At 36.0% G+C, this 13,879-nt stretch overlaps 1 protein-coding gene across 1 annotated transcript in view; it reads left to right on the top strand.

Annotated features, from left to right (window-relative positions):
* Positions 1–12,424, top strand: part of SLC25A36 (solute carrier family 25 member 36) — a 30,201-nt gene extending 17,777 nt beyond the window's left edge. The window contains exons 5-7 of the mRNA XM_024556397.3: positions 3,882–3,948; positions 6,340–6,629; positions 8,426–12,424. Coding sequence (XP_024412165.2) covers positions 3,882–3,948; positions 6,340–6,629; positions 8,426–8,619 — 551 coding nt within the window. The 3' untranslated portion in view covers positions 8,620–12,424. The remainder of the gene's footprint in view (positions 1–3,881; positions 3,949–6,339; positions 6,630–8,425) is intronic.
* Positions 12,425–13,879: the final 1,455 nt, after the last annotated feature.

The following is a 13,879-nucleotide window of genomic DNA, read 5'->3' as shown; positions in this document are numbered from 1 at the left end:
ATTTTAGGCATTTACTGTACATTTCTCCCGAGAAAAGAGTGAGATCGTGTCATCTCATGCTCCCCATCCGCAGGTCACTCCTGTAGAAATATGGACTAACTTAAACCTCGTGAGTACTGATCTGAGCGTCTCTTGCAGCCTCTAGTTATAAGAAACACCCCCTGGGAATTTATAATAGCTTTGGAATTAATAGAAGGCGGGAAATGATTTTATTTCCGGAATTTGTGTGTGCATTTTCTGAATATTTTATGAAATCTGAATTCTGCTCCCTTTACAATAATCCTTCTAGAAGGACGAATGGGCTAGCTTTTCAATCATCACGTAATAAAAAAGCCTGGGGTCCTCAGCTTGGTCATCATAGTTTTGACCACCAAAGAATTTGATTAACAGTATTAAACATATACACAGTTGTAACTGGTGGTATAGTGTCCTACGACTTTGAGAAAAAATAGTTCTGTTTGCTTAAGCATAACACATTTTAAAAGTCTAATACAGTGCTTTCTGTTTTCTTGTCTGTTGATGCTTGGCTTTTTTCTACTCTCCTGCAAAAAACATTGATCTTAATACCTACCATGACTTTCCAAATAAATACAGGATAAGAATATATACAATTTTAGCTGTTTTGTTTTAATCATTTTTTTTAAGTACTGTTAACATACTTCCCTTAGAAAGTTAGGTGGACTTTATTCTTACTAAAGAAGTTAATTGAAATTAAAAAATACTAAAAATGCAGTACTACAGGTATCACTCACTTAATGAAATAGACATTTTCAGCAAATTTAGTATATGCAGAATTTCTGTTCATCTGGTTTTTAGTTGATTTATGTCAGCGATTTTCAACCAGTTGTACCACAAGAATTTTTAAAACGTGCGATATCTGACTCTTTAGTCAGGGGCACTGACCTCTTTTCCCTGAGATTGTCCAGTTAAAAAACGACAGCAGCCAACATCGCAATAGATGTCTGGTGTGAATGAATCAATATTATTCGTATTTTTTTCTGTCATATCAGCAAAAAATACATTGTGGTGTGCCCCAGAATGTTAGTCATGAGTCTGTATGCCATGAGATGGAAAAGGTTGAAAATTGCTGGTTTATGTTACTAAATAGAGTCTTAGATAAAGCAAAACTTTAAAAATTGTATTTTAAAAGTTTTTAAAAGCTTTCTAATAAAATACTAACCACACTACTAACACTTTGGCCAATGTGCTGCCACTTTGCTTTATCTGATTGTAGAGCAACATTAATTCTTAACCTGCAAATGGATCCTTCAATGCCGCTAAATCAGTTTTAATGTTTAACAGGGTATTCAAAATATTGCTATGAATTAGAATATTAGCAAAAGTCACAAAATTTAAATGCCGAAATAAAAAGTAATTAGAAATTTGTAAATTTCAGGGGCACCATTCCCAGTATCTTTGTGTATGTTTTCCTTAGTGAAAATAGGAAGATATGTTTAGCTTTGGCTGTTTGTCTGCTTCAGATTGCCTTACCATATATTATAATTCTAAATTAGTGATAACTTTTTTGCTTCTTCCCACTTGAATTAATAGATTGTATTTTTCTAGATTTAATTACCCTAATAATGTCTACTTAGTTTTTTGAAGTGTCTTTGGTAAAATAAGACCAACAGCTAAAAACCTGTGGATTATTTCTCAATTTTTTAACCTAATAGTTTGCTGGCAGTTAGGATAGTGTCTTAATTATTAAGAGCCAGTTTATTGGGAGAGATGAGCCAAAACAACTATAGTGAGCACACATTTCTGATAGTAGCAGTTATATAGGGATTTAGATGATATTCTCACCTAGATTTCAGTGTGTCCTGTTCCATAGATTAATTTGTGTCTGGAAATGAATTTTAGTTAAGTGAGAAATACCTGTTGTTTGCATCCTATCATTGTTTAATATGTACAGAGAATAATTAAACCTATAATTTTATGGATATTTTGGAATTTCATTTTGAATTATATAAATATTGTGATATTTTATAGTTTACATATCTGGGGTTTTTCTTCAGCCTCTAATTGAGGAATTTTGTGACTCAGAAGAGTATTAGGCTTAGGGTACTAAGTTTACATTTTTAGAAGTAGAATGTAATTATTTAAAAAAATAATTTGGTGCTTATCTTCTTTTCAAATGAAGTATAATAAATTGAATGAGATTTTTACCTAGACAGGCTGTTTTGTTTTTTTAGTTTAATATAAGAATTTCCTGTTTTAGCTTTTCAAAATTAATAAAAATTTTTAATTTTCACAGAATAATAAAAACCATTGTGAGTAATATAGACTATTTTGTTGGTTTGTCTGCTTAGCAGCTTTTCATTAATAAACTCCTAATAATGCTATACATACCTTTACCTAATTCAAATATTTAAGTTTAAAAATAAACAATTATTAAGGATATGACCAGAATACTGATTTCTGGTTCATACTAGCTTCAAAATAAAATTTGAGTATCTTTAGTCTGACTTTTACTTTTAAAAAATGAGTTTTAAGAGAAGAAAAAAATATATATACTCTGTAACTTTATTGTCAATTAAAATAGGCCATGCAAGAGAAATATTTTCCAAATATAATATTTAAACTGATCTGACAGTTTCATATTTTTCTTATCTCTTTCCTGTTACCAGAGTATGTGCATGAAAAGAACCTTAGTGAGAAATATCCTGACAGCCTATCCAACACTTCAGATTTTTATTATTGAGTATTGATACTTAGAAAATCATTGGTTCCGTTTTAGTTTTATACATATGTGTGTAGTATTAAAAGCACTTAAGAGAAAAGGAGACGATATAACCATCACAGGATGATTAAAGTTATCAAGATCAAACTTACTTCATTTATCTTGCTTGATAGACTCAATGTGAGCACCCCTTGTGGACCATCGGGCAGTTTCTACAGTCCAAGCAGTGGACTAGGGAGTCAAGTTTGAGTTGACTAATTATCTAATGTCATGGAAAGGAAAAGAACCTCTGAAACTGAATTTCACTTTGTATACAATGAATTAAAATTATTTTGCATTTATGCTAATATGCACCACAGCATTTTTGCTTCTAAAAGTAGTTTACTCATATTAAATGTGCTGGTTATAGTCCACCTGTCTAAAAATAATGTGCTCGACCTGCTAGTATTTGGTAGAAAGTATTACTTCAGTTTTAAAGTAAACTAGAGGCACCTCTACCCTGAGTTTCTCTCTTCAGTGTCTATAAAAGTGAGAGGGGAGTTCCCATTGTGACTTTTTGAACTTTTGAGTTTTTGCATATGTTTAAATGGTTGAAAAATAGATTTGTCCTGTTAATCCTAACAGAAACCTCACCTCTTTGATACCATTATTGAACAGTATTAAGTGTATGTTTATGGAAAGTATTCGGAAGACCAAACAACAGTCCTTTCTGTTACACAATCAGCTTAAGACCTACTATTAGTAAATGCTGACATTATAGAATCCATTTTGAACATAGTGGTTTGTGATGTTAATTGGACCCCAAATAGTGGTTGTAGAGTTTGCATGCTAGAAAGCCCTAGAGTTACACAGTTTTTGTGTGTTTGTCCATAGAAATGGGTTTCTGAATTCAGTTAGAGTAGAGGGCATCGCAGAGGATAGCCTAAATATGTTGGGAGAGGAATTTATACATAGTCAGATTTTGCTCTTAAAAGATTATCTTTTAGTTACTGTGGTCAAAATTTGAAAATGTAGATTGGAAATAAAATACCAGTGTTCATGTTTGCGTTAATTTATAAAATAGAAGTGTAAAGCATACATCACTTAGTACGTTAAATACTTATACTCATGTTCTTTAACATAGATTTATGTAATTTTATAACCCTTAAAGTTAATAGTGTATTTATTCTTACCAGAGTTCATTTTAAACGTATTTGTTTAGGTTTTACTGCAATCACAGCAACCAACCCCATTTGGCTTGTAAAGACTCGGTTGCAGCTTGATGCAAGGTATGTTATTTCATTAATGGTTTCAGCTAATTTTTTTCTGTAAACTGATGTTAGTAAGACTTCAGTGTCTCCTTTTTTGCTGCTGTCTTGTTTTATTTTAAGAACCTTGGGTCCACCATCAGAAGCAAAAGTGATAACAGTAGTTGGCAAGATGAGACTTTTCAGGGAAGGGAGTGAATTGTGTGTTGTGTTTTTAAATAAAAGGAGAAGAGAGAAGGGTATATTATATGTTAACCTAGCCCAGTAAATGATACTTACACTACATGGGTGATTATAATCAGCCTCTCAACAGCTATAAAGAACCCACATGATCGACGAGTCTACGACTAAATCTTTGAGGATCATCGCTCAAATTCAGTAACCTTATACACAGAAAGTCCTGGCGGAGGATTTTGCTTTCCTTTATTTGTAGACTTCATCTGTTACCACGGACAACTTTGTGCTAGCAAGATTCAGTCATTCGATAAATCTTCACTGAGCAGGCACTGGTAGTTTGGTATATATATCTCTATATACCAAGAAACAGTGGTGACCAACTTTAAATGCAATAGTCAAGGAATGGTTTTTTGAGCCCATTTTAAGCAGAGGCAACAGTCCGTGCAAACCATGCAGGTTCTAAGTTTAGGGCTTGTTCTGGGATCTGAGAAAAGGCCAGAAGCCGTGCAGCTTAGTCTTGCCCTCTCAAGTCCTGTTGACCTTTAGAACGAAGGATGGGGAGAAGTGAATACAGTTAAGTAGGGAGACGACCCTATCTGGTGTATAATAATAATAATAATGTTAAAGTTTTAAAACTGATTTCAGTCTGGAGTAGACTATGCATAACAAATGTCCACTGTTACTATATTTTAGGGTTTGAGAAGTAGTGTTATATCTCGTAGACTAAATAAAACCAATCTATGAAATTATTAACAATTGTGCCTGCTTAAATGTCCATTTTCCACATTCTGTCAGGGTGAACTATGTATTATTTGGAGACTTGAAAAGAAATGTCTAATTCTTCTTTCATCTGAAATAAATTTCAAATGAAATCTTAAGTGTTTTAGCAAAATTCATAGTTTGTTTCTTAAAGCCAAAGATGTGAAAGGTAATAATAATGGTGAGTAAAACAAACCAAAGAAACTGAGATGCCAGTCTATATTAAACCATTATACACTACCGGTGGCATTCTTCACTATGTTACAGGGTGGAGTTGTAGGGGATCCAGGAAAAGCATGGCTTAAAATTCTTTAATATTACTATCATTTTACTTATAATTGTAACACAAGTCAACATACTTTCTTAGGTTTGGGATTACGGAATGGGATACGTTGGGGTAATCATGAAATGTTGATTTAAAGATGCTAATTTATAACGCTGAAATCAACAAGAGGGCTAATCTGTTTGTCTGCACGTTACCCTTTGGGACCGGCAGCTCTTCTAACTTCGTAAGGAAAGATCATATGGCAGAAACTCATTTCAGTTGCTTACATGGATTATTCCTCTAAGAAAGTATTTATTCATTATCATTAGTTGAAGACAGTCCTTAGCTCATAGAATGGGAGGAATCTGTAGGTTATCAGGTAGGTCATCTCAATTGTGGTTTTATTTTATGTCAGAAACAGGTTTTGTATAATTTATAAATAGGTAAATTCTTTCCTTGTCGGTAGCATTTAAACCCATTTCTTATATGTGGGGTTCTACTAGGGGGGAGAAATCATAGTGTAGATATTTTTACAAATTCAGAATTATATACGTAGAAGAATAGAAGCTGCACCCTTAAGGAGCAGCACTAAGAACACTTGCTTGGGCCCAGTATTCAGTAAATTCTTAGCTGTAGAGGTCCTCATTCACTACTCATTAGGATACTGCAATGAAAGATAAGGCCATGACCCTCGAAGGATCGTAGGGAATTCGTCTGAAATGTGCACAGAAATTAGATTGATCACGCTCTTGTGATGGACCTATCATCATTAGTGTCTAAATCACTCTTTTTAATGTTATTAAATGCAAAAGAAATCTCAACTTAGAACTGGATTTAATATAATGTATGTTTTGTTCGTTTTCATCTCGAGCCACAGCCACAGTATATTTGGACTAAAGGACTTCGTTCCTTATCCCTGCAATACATACATCACCTTCAGTGAGGCCATCAAACTGAAGAGTCAGTGTAGTGTGTTTTGCATTCAGTAAAACACACTAGTTACATGTTACCCATCTGATATGACAAATTTTGGACAAAAGAATACAAAATCTAAAATGAATATTTTAAAAATTTGATTTCACTATTTCATGAGTTCAAGGGGATCATTCTTTATATTAGAGTGGTATATTTCTACTATATTTTATTTCCTTTATGTTAAAACCTGTGCGACTTTATTTACATTAAAAAGATTTTTTCATTTTGCTTTTCAGGAACCGCGGGGAAAAGCGAATGGGCGCTTTTGAGTGCGTTCGTAGAGTGTATCAGGCAGATGGACTCAGAGGATTTTATAGGGGCATGTCTGCTTCATATGCCGGCATATCAGAGACTGTTATCCATTTTGTTATTTATGAAAGTATTAAGCAAAAACTACTGGAATATAAGATTGCTTCTACAATGGAAAGTGATGAAGAGTCTGTGAAAGACGCATCAGATTTTGTGGGAATGATGCTGGCTGCTGCCACCTCAAAAACTTGCGCCACAAGTATAGCTTATCCACACGGTAAGAGAAGCTGAGTTTTACAGGGAATATTCTGTTAATTCAGAAACGCTGCGCCACCCCAGCCAATAGCCCACTTACTATTTATAATTTTACTGAGTTTCTGTATAACAAAATTAAGTTCTTAGGAGTTAATCATAACGGGATTAAATCTGTATAAGTAACGTGAAGCGATTTTGATAGATCCGTGTCTGTTCTAGTAGCGTGGTGGTGATTTAGCATGAACTCTTTTTAACCCAGAGTCAGTCAGATTGGGCAAGTTGCTATTTTTTTTCAGTACGGGTGTGAGGGTTATATATATTTTATAGGTGTATAGATACATTATATACATCACTGCTAATCTACCTAAAACCCCTGCAAAGCCTAGGTATGCTAGAACATAACCAGAGCTGTCTTCATTTTCAGGACAGAAACGAGAAGTGTTAAAGTTAGGTGACTTGCTCAAGGTCACATAGGGTACTCAGTGATGGACCCCAAGTTTGAATTGAAGTCTCTTCCCAAACACCAAGGTCTTTTACATTATTTCATGTTCGCAAAATTGGTCTGCCAGATGCTGAGTTTCAAGTGCAGCCTTTGATTTTGGTGTGTTTGAGGTTTGTTTTGGTTCGGGTTTTTAATCTAAGTGCTTCACTTTTGTTACAGGGATTAACATTGACATTCACCCTGTAAAGCTAAGGCTCTGTGGTTAAAGCTGTATCAGGAAAAATGAACAGGTGTAGGAAATGAGTATCTGCTTTAAAATGTAACCTGTGGATGAAACCGGCTGTTTAAGCAAGTTAGACTATGAATTTACCCCAGTTTCCTCAGGGAAGTCCCAAGTTCTTTGAGCCCCCAGAGGGCAGGACCAGCAACCAGCAGCGGTGTTGGGCTCAGGCCTCCCACAGGAGGACTGGTACCGGGGCCGCCCGGGTGAGAGTTGGGAGTTTGAAGTGCCCTGGCCCTTCAAGTGGGGTGATGTCATTACAAGAGCAGGTGTAGTTTATAAACAGTCTTTTGGAGTGGAATGTATAAATGGCATGAATTTTTAAGGTAGGGCATGAGATTTCAAATGTTCACATTGACAGTGGGAATGGCTTTAAGCCATTTCCCTCAGGCCCATCAAGAGTCCTGTGTTGAAAATGTTTGACAAGAAACAAACATGGAAAGAACAGACTCCTCTGTGGACAGCCCTGCGTCTGTCTAGTCTCTGCCCTCAACTGCTGAAAACCTCTCAGTAGCCCTAATTTCCTCGTCTTTTAAAAATGAAGAAAAATTGGGCTCTTTAAGATCTTTTTAAGCTCTAAAATTTTATGGTTTTTGCTTAGTTGCTCCCAGACGGGGCCTTTTTAGCTGGCAACTTATATTTTAAACATTCTTACCCTTATCCACATGAACTTATGTTGGTATATGCAGACCATGTGAACAGATTGGTGATTCTGTTTTCCTGCTGTGCTCTCCAGCTTCAGGAAATCCTTTGCTTGTTTCAGCTTTGATACCATCTCCACTCCCTTTCCTGCTGCGCCACCTGTTTTTATTACCCCTATTCTCTTATCTATAACTATTGTAGTATACAACTGATTGTTTTATTTCATTCTGTTGTTAACTGTTCAGGAGATTTTGTAACTAAACACAGGATTTTAGCCAGTCACCTTAACGGTTGGTGGTATTATAATGTAACTGGTCTCAATAAGTTACACATTAAAAATTACTTACTCTAAGGTTACACTTAGAGGTAAATGAGATGTGCTTAGTATTAAGAGGATATAAAGATATCACTACTGTTTAAATAAAATGACTTTTTTTTTCCCCCCCTTAAACAGAAGTTGTCAGGACAAGACTACGTGAAGAGGGAACAAAATACAGATCTTTCTTTCAGACACTGTCTTTGGTTGTTCACGAAGAAGGCTATGGGTCTCTTTACCGCGGTCTAACAACCCATCTGGTGAGACAGATCCCCAACACAGCCATTATGATGGCCACCTACGAACTGGTGGTCTACCTACTCAACGGATAGCGATGCCAGGCCGCCACACTGTAAGGAGGGAAGACCAGAAGATGACAGTGGACCATGGAGTAGCAGAACCAGCATGGTGGACAGCAGAAAACGGGTTTGGGAGCGTGTGACTGTGCCTGAGTGGAAGTCTGGCTGTCGGAATTAAAGTGATCGCAACCACATTACTTGGTCTTTTCAGTAATGTGAATAAAGCCTGGGCTGCCTCCAAGAAAGGGCCTTTAGAAGCACTCCTTCCTCAGAATTGCCATTTTCTCTACCAGGTCCACGGGACACAGTCGCATTTTGTTTATTTGTGGCAGAGTATGGTGTTTTTTCCACGAATACCTTCCCAGTCTCCTAAACAAAGCCATCCTTAGTTATATACTATTTATAAACTATCCAAAGATAGTATCAACAGTCACAAATTTCTAACTTTTGGATTCTGTATAATTATTGCAAAATAACAAAAACAGTGAGATCCTGAGTATTATTTTCACATTTCCTTTAGAGGATCTGGCCCAATACTTTAAAATTAATTATTTGTTGCTGTTTTTGACAACTAATGAGATAGTGTCTAAACATGTTGTATATTTTTATCTTTAAAATGTTGAGGTTCCCACTGCTAACAGTTGCTTGATTTTTAGTATAATGTGGACACGTAAATTGTTGATTAACATATCAAACTCAAATGGTAATAGTTTGGGACAGTCCACCCATAAAATACTGATTTTCAACCAGTAAACTGTCGATTGGAGACCATTTCAGTAACTTGAGCATATCCTCACGTCTTTTCTAACTTTACAATAAATGAAAGACTGCACGTGTCTTCTCGGTGAGTGACGGGCTTTGAACCCACATATCATACCTAAGCCTTGTTTTCTTAAGTGGAAGAAATTTGCCACTTCTGAGTCTCTATCAGTTTGCTTCCACATTAAGAATTTGGACCTTTGAAATATTATCAGGTGGTCTATATAGATTGCATTTATTATATAGAGAAAATGGTAATTTTCAGCTTTGCCCTTACAAGGTTGTTTTTTTTTTTTAAAGGCAGTAAAAGCTTTTATAGAACAGGGCCCCTGCTGTCTGATTGGACAGATAGTGATCCTAATTGACTTACAGTTTTGTAAATGAACATACTGCTTTTGCAAAGAAGTTTATCCTAATTTCTTGAATGGTTAATCATAGATTAAGTTAATTCAGAGTAAGTGTGCTAACCGGATACAGCTTTTACATTTTGTCGTTGAATTCAACTTTACATTTTAATACTTCAAATGTATTACATGTACAGCCCTTAGGAAGATAGTGGCTGTAATTCTATTAGGAGATGTTAGCTTATGGTTGTTGCTATACTGGTGTCAGAAAACGTCTACAACTCAACTCCATGTGGTACTCATTTCAGTATACATGAACTGTACATTTTGTGCAGTGGCTTTATCTTAAGAATGACTCTTTGTGAATGCACTTTGTGGCCTTTGCGGGGGCGGGTAGTCAAAGTAGGAGAGAATTCCATGTTATTTTTTTAAACATTGATCATGTGTTAGGCAGAAACAGTGTTCGCAGCATCTTCCTGGGTTTTAGGAATGTTGTTCTAGAGACCTTTAACGTCAATGTTTTAGGAATTCTTTGTGCACTGCAGCGAGCGACCTAGAACACTGCAGCACGTCATCGCAAGCTCTCTCTGCTGTCACCAGTGGAACACAGTGCCCTCCTAAACTCTCCCACCTTCTCAGCTTCCTTGTAATCAACAGTAACTGGATGTTTCTGCGGTGCTTTGACTGGAATGTAAAATATTCCAGTCTACTTGGAGACCAAAGGCAAATTCAGTTTCATTACCTTTGGGATTATTCATAACTTTTATGGTAAGTTTCAGCTTTGACATTTATTATGAGGAACATGCCAAAAAAAATCCAATAGAACAGGGGTTTCTAACTTAAATCTGTAGAGAAAGTCTCCATCTATAGTGTTTGCCTTTTCAGTACAGTGCCACTCATACTGCCTAACACGGTGCCATTTGCCTTGCGAAGATTTCGTACATGTTTGTTGTGTTGAATGTAGGACGGAGACGCCCTTCCCTTAATGATCTCAGCGCTCCACAAGTGATTAGGAACGACGTGGAAACCAGCAGTTACAGAACATCTTATGTAGTTGTAGCAAATTCATGACAAGTGTCCTTCAAGGATGGACATGTATTCTATTCCTGTTTGTATTTAGCAAGTACAACTTACCTTGACCTTCACTGCATTAGATTCATCTTTTAAGAGTAAGTTTTCTGTATGTCCTGGAAGGAAACGATCCAAGAGTTTTAAATTTTGATTCTTTGTGTAGCAACTGGAATGGAGCAATGTCATTTATTTTAATTGTCTTTTTTTCCCCCAAAGCACAGTCTGCTGTAGTTTACTTTATGTATGACAGAGTTAATTTTAAAAAGAAAACTATAAAAATTATTTCTCAAATTTGTCTCTGAACATTTCTTTGGAGATCTTGTTTTTAATTGATGCAAATGTTTAAAAAGAAAAACATATACTTAAGGCATTGGACTTCATAACATTTTATTCTAACATAGAAGTCAGCAACCTTCAGATGGGTGTGTATTTTTATTATAGAATCTTCTCAGAAAATTAGACTGAACTTCAGCAGGTTAAAGCAGTAGATACTGAAAGAGCACATTCTCATAGAAGACCAGAAAGACCTGGTACCTGCGGCTCAGAAAACAGTTTGCTAAATTTTAAAGTCCAGATCTGAGAATTACCAGCCCTGTGATTGTGGGCTGCCATGCAGTGCTTTTCTTTCTTTATTTTTTTAACTGTATTTTTTCCATTACCATTTAACCCCCTTATTATACACCCCCCCCCCCCCGCCTCCTCCCCACAGGCAATCACCACATTGGTGTCCATGTCCATGAGTCCCCTTTTTTCCTTTTTGCTCGACCCCTCCAGGAAAAAAGTAACATCCAAGCCTCGTCTTAATTTTTATTCTGTATGTAACTTCATGGAACCAGCCTTACTGGATGGGGCCCACAGGTAATTGATTTGTAACTTTGAAACCAAGAAGAATATCATTAGATTCTTTAATCCAAACTTTTGTGTCCTGAAACCTGGTGCCCATTGTGGGTTAGCATCAGTGCATTAGGACCAGCAGAGTTTGGGTAAAAGCGAGTGTTTACTCTTACTGGAGCATAAACATGGCAGTGATTTAGATTTGTGGTAAATCACTAAAAATACTGATTTGAACTTGAAGGATGTGAACGCTAGAGATCAGTCCATCCTTTACTCCTCCGTCATGCCCGTCCTCTTGTTTACGTGCATCTGCCCAGGCAGTTCGAGCTCTGGGGGCTCTCTTCGGGCGGGTAAATGGGATAGTTCAGCTCTCTCTTCCTCTGGCATTGATCATGATTTTAACATTCCTCAGAAAATAGATAGTTCTGAATGATTTAAATTGGAAGGAATTTTAATTATAGAAAAAATTTAATGTACTAACTTTCTGCCCACTCAGATCTCTGTCATGCCCTTCATTTCTCGTTAAGCTACATGCTGCTCTTTGTGCTACTCCTTTTAGTAACTGAGAATTCTGGTTTCATTCAGCCTTTGTGTTAATAAACATTTTGAATGTGTACCCCTGCATATGTGAACAATTAAATCTTGACTTTTCAGTCATAGCTAAATAATCAACTTCAACAGTTGATATCTTTTGACCATTTGTATGAGGGTTGTTATTCTTGTATTCTATACGTGGCTGTAAATTACTGTGCATTTACTCTATTTATGTTAACTAGCTGGATTTTATTTGAATTGTTAAAATTTAAAAAATTAAAATATGCTTATGAAAATGTGTTGTTTTTTTAATGTATATGTATCTTAACATTTTGGTATGGTGAGGATCCAGTCCCACTATTTTAGGATTATGTGTAGGATAAATACGCATTTCCGTTTTCAAGTTAAGTATTTTAGGCTCCTTCTGCTAGACCTCGTGAAAGCTCTAGGAATCAAAAGGTCAAATAATTTAACTCTCTTAGTTCAGTAAGAAATTTCTGTACTTCCGTATATTCTATAGGTTTATTGAGCTTGAAGTCCTATACGTTGTACGTATCAAAACAAACTTTGCGAAGAACATCTGAGAAATTGGAGCCAGTGTAGGTTGATTAATACTTCCCTAAGGTGGTAATTTTTTGTTTATATTAGTAGCTTTTTTGTTTGTTTTAGTTTTGGCCTTTACGAGAGCTAAGTATTTTAAAATTAAAAGTCAAAAGCTGGCAACTTGTTAGAATAACCAAATGAATCTACATGTGCTAGGTTGAAATAAAGTAAAGTAACATAGATACAAGTGTTTTCTAGTAAGTACCCCGGTTTACATATTGGTGTTTTAAGTTTTTCCAAATTGTAATTACCATCAAACACCAGCCAGTTTTGTAGGCGAGGAAAGGACATTTGTCGCGCTCCATTTCTGAAAGTACACATAAAGCGGAAATTGTCTGGCCGTACCAGACAATTGCAATAGTGCTCTTTCCACTGAAGACTGGAATGGTGGGTAGAGTGGAGGCACTGGCCAAGTCATGGTTGAGGCTGGTATGACTTAAGTGTCCCAAGTTTCAATTGTGTATATGTGTGTTCATTACTGAATATCAGGAGCTGTGTGATAAAAAAAAGGCATTTGTGAGTTTATGATTTCTTAAGGCTCAAGTATTGCATCTATACAACTGATAAAATGCAAGCAAGCAAATTGTAGTTAAGTGATTTCCTTTATATTGTGTTGCACAGACCAGCTAACTGCCTTAATGTATACAGAATCAGCCCAGTAATTTAAACTTACATACTGCCATGTTTATACAGTGATTTCATGTGATTTCCTAATGGGCTACAGATTGAGTATGAATATGCAAGTGATACTTAGAGGGGTATTGGTCACAACTGGGTTTTTATCACTTGGGTGTTCTCAATATTAGTCTTTTATATACTAGGTTTTTATCAGCCCTTGGGGTGACACAGACAATTTTTTAAAACTATTTAAAAGGAAGACCTATGGGTTGGCTCAGAATGAAACATTGGGAGTAATGAGAAATGGAGCTGTAGATGGAAATTGGAACAGTATGAAGTGTCTTTTGCAGCTGATCTCTGCAGAGCTCAGTTTATATACCCTGGTGCTACTGGGAAACCACAGGTTGTGTTTTTCCTCTAAACTTGCAGAGATGTCCAACCGTTTGGGCATCTCTGGGACACACAGTAAATACACAAACACCAACGAAAACTGATGAGCCAAAAAAAGGTTTTAAGTAAATTTACAATCT

This window comes from Desmodus rotundus, chromosome 8, assembly GCF_022682495.2.
Source record: "Desmodus rotundus isolate HL8 chromosome 8, HLdesRot8A.1, whole genome shotgun sequence".
Taxonomy (NCBI): domain Eukaryota; kingdom Metazoa; phylum Chordata; class Mammalia; order Chiroptera; family Phyllostomidae; genus Desmodus; species Desmodus rotundus.
Note: the sequence above shows the minus strand (reverse complement) of the source record. Positions and strands in the feature narration are given on the sequence as shown.